This window comes from Stegostoma tigrinum, chromosome 42 (assembly GCF_030684315.1).
Source record: "Stegostoma tigrinum isolate sSteTig4 chromosome 42, sSteTig4.hap1, whole genome shotgun sequence".
Taxonomy (NCBI): Eukaryota; Metazoa; Chordata; class Chondrichthyes; order Orectolobiformes; family Stegostomatidae; genus Stegostoma; species Stegostoma tigrinum.
Window position 1 is genome coordinate 13072990 of NC_081395.1, and position 14877 is coordinate 13087866.

The window sequence follows — 14877 nt, forward strand, 5'->3', positions numbered from 1 at the left end:
AGATACAGAACAATCAGGGCAGAAAAAAAATAAGACTGAGATGGCCAATTTTTGGCAAATCAGCAAACCTCTTCCTCTGTTATGTTTCTGTAAGATATGATTAAATTTATCAACTGAACCACCTTCTTTTAATTAATAACTCCCCATCATTTTGATAGTTTCAAGTTTCAAGCCTTATCAGCTTTCATAAGTTGTGGGCTTCAGGATCCCCAGAACAGTGAAAGAGATCCCAAACGCATCTGGCTATCTGAGCGCATCCAATTGTGCAAAAGTTGAAAAGAAAACTACCTTGGAGTGAGAGAGAGTTTTTCTTAAAAAATAAAACCCCCACTTCAGGATAAACTCAACACACGTCAAACAGGGCTTCTGACCCAGTGATAGTATCCCTACCCACCCCTAGGACTGATGCTCCAGGTTCAAGTCCCACACTCAGGGTGTTACAGCCTTAGAAGATGCTTCACATTGAGGCCACACAGGTCAATTTGCTAAAATCCCTCCGACATGCCCTTTGAGGAACAGTAAGAGATGAAGGATACCCCCCTCAAACCTCCTTCCCCCCTTCGGTGATCAAAAATGCTCTAGACCGCATCTCTTGCATTGCCCACACATCTGCCTTCACACACCCTCCCCACAACAAAATCAAAGACAGAATCCCCTAGTCCTCATGTATCACCCCAACACCCTCAGTGATCAAAGCATCATTCTCCACCACTTCTGCCACCTGCAATCTGACCTTACAACCAAATATATATTTCCCAACCCATCCCTATCTGCCTTTCATAGGGACCGCTCTCTCCGCGACTCCGTCGTCCGCTCGACATTCCCCACCAGCCCCAGCACTTTTCCCTGCGACTACAGGAAGTGCTACATCTGCCCCAACACCTCCTCCCTCATCCCAGGCCCCAAGAAAACCTTCCACATCAGACAGATGTTCACCTGCGATCCATCAATGTGGTCTACTGTATCCACTATTCCCGATGCGGCCTCCTCCACGGAGGTTTGGGGATCGCTTTGCAGAACACCTCTGCTCGGTTCACAGTAAACAACTGCAGCTCCCAGTCACGAACCATTTCAACTCCCTCTCCCATTCCTTAGATGACATGTCCATTATGAGTCTCCTGCAGTGCCACAATGATGCCACCCGAAGGTTACAGGAACAGCAACTCATATTCTGCTTGGGAACCCTGCAGCCCAATGGTATCAATGTGGATTTCACCAGCTTCAAAATCTCCCCCTCCACCCAATGCATCCCAAAACCAGCCCAGCCCATCCCCGCCTCCTTAACCTGCTCTTCCTTCACCTATCCCTTCCTCCCACCTCAACCCCACCCCCACTTCCTACCTACTAACTTCATCCGGCCCCCTTGACCTGTCTGTCCTTCCTGGACTGGCCTATCCCCTCCCTACCTCCCCACCTACACTCACCTCTACTGACTCCATCCACGCCTCTTTGACCTGTCTGTCTCCTCTCCACCCGTCTTCGTCCTCTATCCATCTTCTGTCTGCCTCCCCCTCTGTCCCTATTTATTTCAGAACCTCCTTCCCATCCCCCTCTTTATCCGAAGGGGCTTTGTTTTTAATGTCAATTCATAAAGTGAGAGTGTAAAATGCGCTGTTGTTCATTTTGGAAGGGAGAACAAAAGATCAGAGTGTTATTTAAGAAAAGCTGCAGAAAGCTGCAACAGAAAGGGACTCAGAGATATATGCCCACAAGCCCCAGAAAGCTAGCTCACAGAGGCAGCAAGTAATCCAGTAGGCAAATGAAATGTTGCTCTTTATTTTAAGGGGGTTGGAGTATAATAGTAGGGAAGTCCTACTGCAGCTGTACAAGGTGCTGGTACAATCACATCTGGAGCACCGTGAGCAGTTTAGGTCCCCTTACTGAAGGAAAGATCTCAATTCATTGGAGGCAGTTCAGAGACGGTTCGCGAGGATGATCCCTGATATGGAGGGACTGTCTTCTGACAAAAGGTTAAACAGGTTGGGATTCTGTTCCCTGGAATGAGGGATGGTCACATTGAGACATATTGGATTCTTAAGACAGGATAAATGTTGAGAGAATGTCTCCCCTCATGGGAGAGTCTAGGGGCAGAGGGCACAGTCTTAGAGTAAAGGGGCACCAATTTAAGACTGAGATGAGAAGGATTTTTTTCTCTCAGAGGGTTGTGAGTCTTTGGACCTCCTTGCCACAGAGAGCTGTGGGAGGAGAGTCCATGTGTGTATTTAAGCTGAGAGAGATCCTTGACCAGTCGGGGAATCGAGGGTTATGGGGAAAGGGCAGAAAAGTGGACGTGGGGAATATTGGATCAGCCACCGAATGGCAGAGCAGGCTCGAGGGGCCGAACGGCCTACTCCTGTTCCCATTTCTTATGGTCCTACAGTCTAAGAAAGTGGGAAGAAAAATACAGGCGTCATCGTCGACATTTTTCAGCTCTTCCTCATGTTCAAATTGCTTACATTAGTTTTCCACCTCTGAACAGTTTCAGGTACTTGAGAATAAATGGAATGCAAACCTCACAGTGATTTGAAGGAGGGCTGTCAACAGTAATTGGAGATAAGAGCAATTTACTTGTGCATTTTAGAAAGTGAGTGAGAGATGCAGAGATAACAAGGTGTAGAGCTGGATGAACACAGCAGGCCAGGAAGCATCAGGGGAGCAGGAAAGCTGAGACCCATCTTAGAAATGGGGGGGTGGGATGGGGGTTCTGAAATAAATAGGGAGGGGGAGGCGGATAGACGACACCACCCCACGGCCTGCTACCCTCCCTCAACCTCTTCATCTCCAACTGCCGTCGAGACATCAATCGCTACAACCTCTCCACCCCTCTCACCCACTCCAACCTCTCCCCCGCAGAACATGCAGATCTCTGCTCCAATCCCAACCTCACTATAAGACCCACGGACAAGGGTGGCGCAGTGGCAGTATGGCACACCGACCTCTACATCGCTGAGGCCAGACGCCAACTCCCTGACACCTCCTTCTACTGCCCCCTTGATCATGACCCCACCCCCGAGCACCAAACCATCATCTCCCAAACCATCCATGACCTCATCACCTCAGGTGCCCTCCTACCCACAGCCTCCAACCTCATTGTTCCCCAACCCCGCACAGCTCGCTCTATCTCCTTCTCAAAACCCACAAACCTGCCTGCCCTGGTCGACCCATTGTCTCCGCCTGCTCCTGCCTCACCGAACTCATCTCCACCTATCTGGGCTCCATTTTCTCCCCATTGGTTCAGGAACTCCTCACCTACGTCCGTGACACCACCCACGCCCTCCACCTCCTCCAGAGCTTCCAATTCCCTGGTCCCCAACACCTCATTTTCACTATGGACGTCCAGTCCCTATACACCTGCATTCCCCATGTAGATAGTCTAAAGGCCCTCCGCTTCTCCTAACCCGCAGACTCGACCAGTTCCCCTCCACTGACACCCTCATCTGCCTAGCCGAACTCGCCCTCACCCTCAACAACTTCTCTTTCGATTCCTCCCACTTCCTACAGACTAAGGGGGTGGCCATGGGTACCCGCATGGGCCCCAGCTATGCCTGCCTCTTTGTAGGTTAGGTGGAAGAGTCCCTTTTCCGCACCTACACTGGACCCAAACCCCACCCCTTCCCCTGTTACATTGATGACTGTATCAGCACCACTTCGTGCTCCCAAGAGGAGCTTGAACAGTTCATCCACTTCACCAACACCTTCCATCCCAAACCTAAGTTCACCTGCACTATCTCTAAAACATCTCTCTCCTTCCTGGACCTCTCTGTCTCCATCTCAGGCAACCACCTAGAAACCGATATCTATTTCAAGCCCACCGACTCCCACAGCTACCTAGAATACACCTCCTCCCACCCACCTTCCTGCACAAATTCCATCCCCTATTCCCAATTCCTTCACCTCCACCACATCTGCTCCCAGGATGAGGCATTCCATTCCCGTACATCTCAGATGTCCTTGTTTTTCAAGAAGCACAATACCCCCGCTCAGTGGCTGAGAACGCCCTCGACTGCGTCTCCCACATTTCCCGCAACTCCTCCCCCACACCCCCTTCCTGCAATGACAACCAAAACAGAATCCTCTCATCCTCACGTACCACCCCACCAACCTCCGGATCCAACGCATCATCCTCCGACACTTCCGCCATCTGCAATCCGACCCCACCACCAAAGACACTTTTCCCTTATGTGCCTTCCAGAGAGACCACTCTCTGCAGGACTCCCTTGTCCACTCCACACTCCTCTCCAGCCCCACCACCCCCAGCACTTTTCCCTGCAACTGCAAGAAGTGCTACACCTGCCCTATACTTCCTCCCTCACCCCTATCCCAGGCCCTAAGAAGACTTTCCACATCAAGCAGATGTTTACCTGCACATCTGCTAATGTGGTATACTGTATCCGCTGTTCCTGTTGTGGCCTCCTCTATATTGGAGAAACCAAGCGGAGGCTTAGGGACAATTTTGCAGAACACCTACGCTCAGTTCGCAGTAAACAACTGCACCTCCCAGTCGAGAACCATTTCAATGCCCCCTTCCATTCCTCAGACGACATGTCCATCATGGGCCTCCTGCAGTGTCACAACGATGCTACCCAAAAGTTGCAGGAACAGCAACTCATATTCCGCTTGGGAACCCTGCAGCCCAATGGTATCAATGTGGATTTCACAAGCTTCAAAATCTTCCCTCCCCCCACTGCGTCCCAAAACCAGCCCAGTTCGTCCCTGCCTCCCTAACCTGTCCGTCCTCCCACCTATCCCCCTCTCCCACCTCAAGCCGCACCTCCATCTCCTACCTACTAACCTCATCCCATCCCCTTGACCTGTCCGTCCTCCCCGGAGCGACCTATCCCCTCCCCACCTACACCCACCTTTACTGGGTCCATCCCCCCCTCTTTGACCTGTCTGTCACCTCTCCACCTATCTTCTCCTCTATCCATCTTCTATCCACCACCCCCTCTCTCCCTATTTATTTCAGAACCCTCTACCCCTCCCCCATTCCTGAAGAAGGCTCTAGGCCTGAAACGTCAGTTTTCCTGCTCCTCTGATGCTGCTTGGCTTGCTGTGTTCATCCAGCTCTACACCTTGTTATCTCAGATTCACCAGCATCAGCAGTTCCTACTATCGCTGACAGAAACAGAGAGTTGGGCTGGGGGTGGAGTTGAGATAGAAGCAGAGAATTAGAGAGAGAGAGAGATGGAGAGTGAGGGAGAGAGAGAGGGGGAAAGATGGACTGGGGGAGAGAGAGAGAGGGCGAAGGTGTACTGGGGGAGAGAGAGAGAAAGATGGATGGGGGGAGAGAGAGAGGGAAAGATGGCCATGGGGGAGAGAGAGAGAGAGGGAAAGATGGACTGGGGGAGAGAGAGAGAGAAAGATGGACGGGGGGGAGAGAGAGAGAAAAAGATAGATGGCGGGGGGAGACAGAGAGGGAAAGATGGCCATGGGGGAGAGAGAGAGAGAGAGAAAGATGGATTGGGGGAGAGAGAGAGAAAGATGGACGGGGGGAGAGAGAAAGAAAAAGATAGATGGATGGGGGGAGAGGGACCTTACCATCGCAGATCAAAATCCTGGAATTCCTTCCCTAACAGCACTTTATGGGCGCCCCTACACCACATGGAGTGCAGAGGTTCAAGAAAGTGGCAATTAGAGACAAGGGCAATAAATGAACAGAATGAAACCATGTCTTTTTCAAATCTGCTCAGCACTCCGTGGTATGGAGCGTTTTCCCTTCAGAGGGACCTGCAGAGAGCCTGTCCTGAACATACTTCGAAACAGAAGTGGGGCTGGGCCTTGGAAGGGAGAAAAATAAAAACCGTGTGTTCGGCCATCAGCGAAAATAAACTGCTGTTTGAAGTAAAAGCGAAGGCCAGCACACAGTTGAAGAGTTCACATTGCACTCCATCACGTGCAAAATAAGGCAACTCTGGGGGTCAGTGCACCGTTGGCACGGGGTGAGCTCGCTCTGGGTCACACTGGATGGGGTAATGGGTAAAAAGTAGCAGGGACTGACACCCACATCCAGACATACTGAGAATCCCTGACAAGCTCTTCCCACCTTCTGCTCAGGCTCTGTCAGGAAGCTGGGGCCTCATAGTGATCCCACACTTAACTATTGTCTGAACTGGCCTCTTGGAGAGATATTGAAGTGTGGCTGCACTATGGGGCTTGCGCTTCCTGACAGAGACTCAGCAGAAGGTGAGAATGAGGAGCCAGATTATTTTTCAACAGAATTCCATCTGGGGCAACTATATATATGTATATGTGGAGAGAGAGAGAGAGAGAGAGAGAGAGAGAGAGACCGTGATCGAGAGAGAGAGAACGAGTGAGTGAGAGAGAGAGAGAGAAAGAGAAAGGCAGAGAATGCATGAGAGAGAGCAAGACAGAGAGAGAGAGAGCAAGCCAGAGTGAGAGAGTGAGTGACTGAGACAGTGAGCATGAATGAGAGAGAGCGCGAGGGAGGGAATGAGAGAGAGGGAGTGAGAGAGACAACAGAAGACAGTGACAGAGTAAAAGAGCGAGAGAGAGTGAGATAGTGAGAAACAGAGAGAGACAGAGAGAGAGAGAATGAGATAGCAAGGAAGACCGAGTATGAGAGATGGAGAGAAAAAAAGTGAGAATGAGAGAGTGCAAGAGACAGAGAGGGAGGCAAAGAGAGTGAGTGAGTGAGAGAGCAAACTTGAGAGAGTGAGACAGCAAGAGAGAATGAGAGAGTGTGAGTGTGAGAGTAAGCGGACGGCTGACTGGCTGGGTGGTTAGCACTGCTGCCTCACAGTGCCAGGTGTGACAGCGCAAGTGAAACTTCTCTTCGGTTGAGCCTGGAATATTTTGTTGGAGACAATCATATACCTCGAATATAATGTAATCACCCACTGTGCAAATTCTCTTTTGCTCTCAAACCAAGAGCAACACTTCTTCTGCCCAAAGCATTTAGCCCATTTGGTGCGAGCAGTAAGACTAACATCAGTAAAAAGGACCTGATCTAGCCTGAGTGAGCCCAGTGCCAGCCACTGTTATTGGGATAGAGGTCAGGCCCTTCAAAAACAGAATATCGCAGGGGTAGTCGGCCATTCGACCCTTTGAGCCTGTTCCACCATTCAACAGGATCATGGTAGGTCATCCACCTCAGTCCCCTGTTCCTGCTTTCACCCCGTACCCTTTGATCCCCTAAGACTTACATCTACGTCTTTGAAAACATTCCATGTTTTGGCTTCAACTGCTTTCAGTGACAGAGAATCCCACAGGCTCCCACTCTCTGGGTGAAGACATTTCTCCCCATCTCAGTCCCAAATGGCCCACCCCGTAATCCTTAGGCTGTGACCCCCTGGTTCTGGATTCCCTGGGTCATTGGGAACATCCTTCCTGCATTGACCCTGTCTAGTCCTGTTAGAGTTTTACAGGTTTCTATGAGATCCCTCTCATTCTTCTAAAAACTCCAGTGAATCAAGTTCCAATCGATCCAGTCTCTCTGCAATTGTGGGTCCTGCTATCCCAGGGATCAGTCTGGTAAACCTTTGCTGCTCTCCCTCCATCACCAGAACATCCTTCCTCAGATAAGGAGACCCCAAACTGCACACTATATTCTCGGTGTGGTCTCACCAAAGCCCTGCATAATTGCAACAAATTGTACTAAAAACACTCGCAATGAAGGCCAACATACCATTTGCCTTCTTTACTGCCTGCTGTGCCTGTATGTTTACCTTCAGCAACTGGTGCATAAGGAAACCCAGGTCCCACTGCACACTCCCCTCTTCCTATCTACCACTGTTCAGACAATAATCCGCCTTCCTGTTCTTCCTCCCAAAGTGGATAACCTCACATTCTTTCACACTCTCCTGCATCGTCCATGCATTTTTTGCCCTCACTGAGCCTGTCCGAATCATAGTCTGTACCCTCCCCATAGCTCGCCCTCCCACCCAGCTTTGTGCAATGGTTATTGGCGGAGCTGTCTTCATCCAGGGAGTATTCCATCACACTCCTGACTTTTTGCCTTGTGGATAGACACTGGGGAGGCAGGGGATGCGTTACTCGCCAGAGAATTCCCAGCCTGTGCCTGGTAGTGTTCTGGTAGCCACTGTATTGGTCCACTTGAGTTCCTGATCAATAGCAAGAACATTGATAGGAAGGGATTCAGTGATGGGAATGCCATCCAACAGCTAGGGGAGGTAACTAGACTCTGTCTTGTTGGAGATTCCTCTTCTTCCCTACTGTATTCCGTACGGATCGGGCAGCCTTTCTGCCTGGTGTTCTGCCTCCGAATATATCGGGGGCAGAGGCAAAGATGCAGAAAACCCCTGAGCCACTCAGAAAGGGAAGAGATTGTGAGGCAGCCAGGCAGTTTCCCAGGTGAAGTGGAGACCACAGGAATGGGCTCGGGTTGCGGGGCAGGGAGATTCAAAGAGAAACACAATGATAGAAGGTGCGAGAGACTGAGAGAGGGAGATATAGGATGGATCGCACCAAGGAAGAGAGGTTGAGTGGAAAAGGGAAAAAGGGAAACCAAGGAGTTAGAAAAGGGGATGGGGAGGGAAACAGACAGATCAAGAAAGGGAGGCACAGAGAGCAAGACAGGCAGTTATGGAAGGACACCGAGAGGTGAATAAACAGTTGAGGAAGATGTATAGAGTAAGAGACAGACAGAGAGAGGGAGGGGAGCAAAGAAAACCGAGGAGGATACACAGAGCAAGCAAGTGATGGGCAGAGAGAGATAGATGGGCAGATGCAACGAAACAGGCAGACACACACACACACACACACACACACACACACACACACACACACACACACACACACACACACACACACATCATGGTAGAGACACTGTGGCAGGTAGAGGACAATGAGGGAGTCAAGACAGGAAGAGAAGAAAGGATGATATAGAGAGAGAGAGAGACAACATTGCGGAAGGAACTGGAGAATGGGAAAGAACGAAACACATTGCCGGCGGAAGGATTCTCAAATGTTTCTCTGAATACTATCCCAGGGGACCAACTAGTGAAAGTTTCAGAGTATCCAACCTGCTTCGTAATTAAATTCCTTTAACTTCCTCCCCCAGCACATAGCCTGCAGCAGTACTCTCCACTCGCTTTAACTGCACTGCTGTAATCATTTAAGGTTTAAAAATGTCACTGGAAATGAATCATTAATGTGGCTCAGTCTGCCTCCAAGTTTACCTGCTAGCTTTGCTGAGCAGGTGATTCCTTTCTGTCTGAAAGAATGTAGTGTTGTTTTTACACTCTGTTACATTGTGCTTCATACAATGATTCACCAAGCACAGGCATTTAATTATTCCCTCTGTTCTTCCTTCTGCTGGTTTTGTTCCCCGGCTAATTTCAGAGCTATCACTATCTCCCCACCCCTACTCCTCCCAAATGCTACATTGCAATTCACATCAGCACTACCCTTCCCTCGTTTTTGCTCATCAAATTAAAAATAGACTGTCAATGTGTGGGCAATCAGAGAGTCAGAGTTGACAGCACAGAAACAGACCCTTCAGACCAACTTGTCCGTGCGGACCACATATCCTAAATTAATCTGTTAATATTTGCCAACATTTGGCCTGTATCCCTCCAAGCCCTTCCAATCCATGTCCCCATCCAGATGCCTTTTAAATGCTGTAACTGTACCAGCCGCCACCACTTCCTCTGGCAGCTCATTCCATACACACACCACCCTCTGTGATTGACCCTCAGGTCCCTTTTAAATCTTTCCCATCTCACCTTAAACCTATGCCCCTCTAGTTTTGGACTCCCCTACCCTGGGGAAAAGACCTTGTCTATTCACCCTATCCATGCCCCTCATGATTTTATAAGCCTCTATAAGGTCACCCCTCAGCCTCTGATGCTCCGGGGAAAACAGCCCCAGCCTCTCCCTGTAGCTCAAGCCCCCCGACTCTGGTAACATCCTTGTAAGTCTTTTCTGCATCCCTTTCAAGTTTCACAACATCCTTCCTATAGCAGCGAGACCAGAACTGAACGCAGTACTCATGGTCCCATCAGACACAATCAGAGTCAGCTCTGATGAAGAGTTGTCTAGACTTGAAACATTAGCTTGCTCTCTCTCCATGGATGCTGCCTGACCTGCTAGGTTCTCCAGCATTTTTTTGCATTCAGTTCACAATGAGAAAGCTATTCCCCCACCCGCTTCAGCCAATGTTGCTTTCAATTTCCACATTCTGCAGCTCAGACCCTGTACAATGGAGTGGTCAAAGGCACGGATCCAAAGGAAAGTTGGAGTGGACCCGAAATATTAACTCTGTTTTATTTCTCTCTCCACTGAAGCTGCTGGACCTGCTGAGTTTCTCCAGCACTTTTAGAGCTTTTGCTTCAGATCTCCAGCAATCGCAGTGATCTGCTTTCAATCTCCCGTTCCTGAACCTCCTCACTGCTGCAAAAACTCCACTTGTTTCCCACTGACAATGGTCTGAGATCAAACGGGACTCCACGTATCTGTTTTAGGGTCCTTCCCATCGCCAATAGGCCCCCTGGGCAGTCCTGGGAAAGTGCAACCCTGAGGGGCTGAATGGTCTACACTTGCTTCTGTTTCTTGTCTTTCAGAGTGCGGGTGCAGTGGGGGAGGCTGGGGGATTGCAGCCCAGGCGGGGGGAGGTGGTGGTGTTACTGTTCCCTGCACACACCACTGGAGGGGTAAGGCTGCGAATGTACCACTATTTTCAGCTTTGGTCTCAATTTGCTCGCAGGAACTTCCCAAACTCACACGACGACATAACACACAGCAACGGCTCAAAGACACGATTCATACAAGCAACCTACTTGGTGTCAATCAATCCCATCCATGTGCTTCCCATTCACTATTCTCACACAGAAAGTGGGCCTTGCTGTTGTCACTCTGTAAACACCCCCCTCCAGTCCCTACACCCCCTCCTTAACTCGATAACTTCCTCCAGCCCCTACACCCCCTCCCTATCTCTGTAACCTCCCTTCCAGTCCCTACACCCCCTCCTTAACTCGATAACTTCCTCCAGCCCCTACATCCCCTCCCTATCTCTGTAATCTCCCTTCCAGCCCCTACACCCCCTCCCTATCTCTGTAACCCCCTCCAGCCCCTACACCCCCTCCCTATCTCTGTAACCTCCCCTCCAGTCCCTACACCCCCTCCCTATCTCTGTAACCCCCTCCAGCTCCCACACCCCCTCCCTATCTCTGTAACCCCATCCAGCCCCTACACCCCCTCCCTATCTCTGTAACCTCCTCCAGCCCCTACACCCCCTCCCTATCTCTGTAACCTCCTCCAGCCCCTACACCCCCTCCCTATCTCTGTAACCCCCTCCAGCTCCCACACCCCCTCCCTATCTCTGTAACCCCCTCCAGCCCCTACATCTCCTCCCTATCACTGTAACCTCCTCCAGCCCCTACACCCCCTCCCTATCTCTGTCACCCCCTCCAGCCTCTACACCCCTCCCTATCTCTGTAACCCCCTCCAGTCTCTACACCCCCTCCCTATCTCTGTAACCTCCTCCAGCTCCCACACGACCTCCCTATCTCTGTAACCTCCTCCAGTCCCTATACGCCCTCCCTATCTCTGTAACCCCCTCTAGCCCCTACACGCCCTCCCTATCTCTGTAACCTCTTCCAGCCCCTACACCCCCTATCTCTGTAACCTCCTCCAGCTCCCACACCCCCTCCCTATGTCTGTAATCTCCTCCACCCCCTACACCCCCTCCCTATCTCTGTAACCTCCTCCAGCCCATATACCCTCTCTGTGTGCCCCCTGTCCGCTGCTATTTCCATGGCTCCCCCTGTGAGTGGATGTGCCTCCCTCTGCCTGCCTCCTTGGTGCCAGACTTACTTTGTTAAACCTGTCCGCTTGCTCTACCGTGGCCCTCCTGCTATCCGATGTTCCTTGCGACTGGCAGCTTTCCATCCCCCCAACTCTGCGTCCCAGGAGTGACTGCAAGGGAGGGCAAGCCAGTGATGGGGGATTGCAGATGGAGGTTGAGTGAAGCAGGATAGGGAGAGGGGAGAGGGTTGGGGAGTCTTACCGAGGTAATGGAGCAGTTTCTGTGCCCGGTTCTGTACTGGCCTCGTGAGGATGAGGTCAGGATTCTCGTCGATGAACTGAGTGTCGACAGTGCCGTACAGAAATTGGTCATTGCTGAGCACATTCTGCAGGAACGGGATATTTGTCTGAAAGAAAGATGGACCATGAGAACTTTATCTGGGACAGAGTGCCACAGGCAGAGCCACAAACACAGCAAGAGAGCAGCTGGTCCTTTGGCCCCTCTGCCCTACCATACTAGCACATAGCCAATCAACTCAATTATCCAGCGCTATCCTTATACCGCTTCATATCATTAGTTTCTAGAAATCTACTGACAATTGATTGCTAAATCTCTTTCTTACTCAATTGATGAACGTACCCATTCCTCAGATGTACAGAACTCCAAAGATTTACCCTCTCAATTGAAGACATTTCACCTTATCTCAATCCCAAATGGCATGTCTCTTATATCCAGATTTTGTTTTTAATTCATTCATGGAATGTGGGTATTGCTTGGCCAGGCTGGCATTCATTGCCTGGGCAAGATGGAGGACCTCCTCACCACGCTGCCCTGGTTCCGCCCATAAATGAGGTCCCAGGAGGCGGGTCCTGAAGGGGGTAGAGGCACCGGGCTTCAGTTACCGACATGCTGTGGCCCTGGGGAAGGGGTCACATGCTTCCCAGAAGCCTTCCGCCACCCACGGGCACCATTATGACATTTCACGTTCCCCTTGAGAGATTTCTTCGAAGATTGTTACAGCGCCGCCTAGGGGAGCAACTGGTCCTTTCGGTCTAATTGTTTCGTTTTGGATCTTTCAAAACTGTTTGAGGAGGGGAGCCTGGGGCAGAGGGTACTTGTGGCGCAGTGGTAATGGCTGAGCCAGGAGGCCTGGTAATGCCCCTGAATAACCTGACGGGGCAATACCAATGAAAGAGAACCAGGTAGTACATAAGTAGTTCATTCAGGGGTTGTGGGCATCTCTGGCCAGGCTAACATTTATTGCCCATACGACAGGTCTGGAGTCACATGTGGGCCCGAGCAAGTAAGGATGGCAGTTTCCTTCCCTAAAGGACACCAGTGAACCAGAGGGGCTTTTCCTGACAATTGACAATGGTTATCACTAGACTCTTAATTCCAGATTTTTTATTAAATTCAAATTCCACCATCGACTGTGGTGGGATTTGAACCAAGAACATTATCCGGGTTTCTGGATTAACAGTCCAGATATAATACTACGAGGCCATTGCTTCCCCCTAAGAAAATACCCACTAAGAAGGTAAAAAGATTCATGTTGTGTCCTGTGTGTCACCCTCTTTTGAAGCTATTTCACTCAGAACTGGGGTGAATTCTGCCACAATACTGGTGGTGCGGTGGCTCAGTGATTAGCACTGCTGCTTCACAGCGCCAGGGACCTGGGTTCGATGCTACCTTCGGGTGACTGTCTGTGTGGAGTTTGTACATTCTCCCTGTGTCTGCACGGGTTTCCTCCCACAGTCCAAAGAAGTGTGGGTGAGGATGGATCGGCCGTGCTAAATTGTCCCATAGTGTTCGAGGTTGTGTAGATTAGGTGGATTATAGAACGTTGGGTCTGGGTGGGATGCTCTCAGGGTCGGCGTGGGCTTGGTGGGCCAAAAGGCCTGTTTCCACACTGTAGGGGATCCTGTGACATTCTACTGGCGCTTGGACTATCAAGACTGAGAAACGGAGTTCTCACACTACAGTCACGTGTGAAAGGTCACCAGTATTCCTGAGCCTGTCAGCTAAATCAGATAGACGTGGTGCATTGCTCGCTTTGTGAGACAGTATTAAAATAGAATGACCTTCTGCTGGGCACTGCACTGGCATTAATATTAAAACACATTTTCAACTATGCCCCGTCAGTGAGGGCAGAGAATTGCTGTAGACAGAAAAATATCATTTTTCACTTATTTCGGGAATCACAACACTGTCCTCCTCCGTCCCTCCCCCCCAGAGCCTTCTGAAAGGATAAAATATTATTTCAACTGTTGGCAGCTCTGACCGCTTCTTGAATATACCTGGTGATATTCCATCATGCTGAAACTGCAGGAGCTGGAAATATTCTAATTCCTGTCTCCTCTGTCTAACTACCTTGGATGACAGGAGATGCCACAGCAGATATACAATATACAGCTATAATACTGAGATTTACAATTTGCAGATACATTATATGCAGATATATGATAAATAGATATATCATATGCAGATATATAACTCATAGATATATGTCACACTGATGTATATTTTGCAGATATATAACACATTGATATATGATCTGCAGATATATAATTCACCAATATGCAGTTCACAGAAATATGATGCGTAGATGTGTGCTGGGCAGTTATAGAATTCACAGATATTTGATATACAAATATCTGATCCACAGATATATAATTTGCATTTATGTAATAAACAGATATATGATTTATAGATATATAATTTACAAATATATGATGTAGGGCAGCATGGTGGCTCAGTGATTAGCACAGCTGCCTCATGGTGCCAGGGACCTGGGTTCAATTGCGGTGCTAAATTGCCCATAGTGTCCAGGGATGTGCAGGCCAGTGGGATTAGCCATGGGAAATACAGGGTTACAGGGACAGGGTGTAGGTCTGTGTGTGATGCTCTTAGGAGGGTCGGTGTGGACTTGATAGGCTGAATGGCCTGCTTTCACAGTGTAGGGATTCTGTGAGATAGATCCTGGATCAATTCGGTATGGGTAACGACGTGAACCTGGATCAGTTCGGAATGGGTAACAATGAGAACCCGGATCAAGCTGGAATGGGAAATGATGAGAACCTGGATCAGTCTGGAATGGGAAATGATGAGAACCTGGATCAGTCTGGAATGGGAAACGATGAGAACCCGGATCA

General features: G+C 49.8%; 1 protein-coding gene across 17 annotated transcripts in view; it reads right to left on the reverse strand.

The window, feature by feature from the left end:
* Nucleotides 1-14877, reverse strand: part of LOC125449241 (pyruvate carboxylase, mitochondrial-like) — a 765853-nt gene that overhangs the window by 155531 nt on the left and 595445 nt on the right. For all 17 annotated transcript variants that reach the window (XM_059641558.1, XM_059641556.1, XM_059641559.1 and 14 more), the window contains one exon: nt 11987-12131. In XM_059641558.1, the coding sequence (XP_059497541.1) occupies nt 11987-12131 (145 nt within the window). The remainder of the gene's footprint in view (nt 1-11986; nt 12132-14877) is intronic.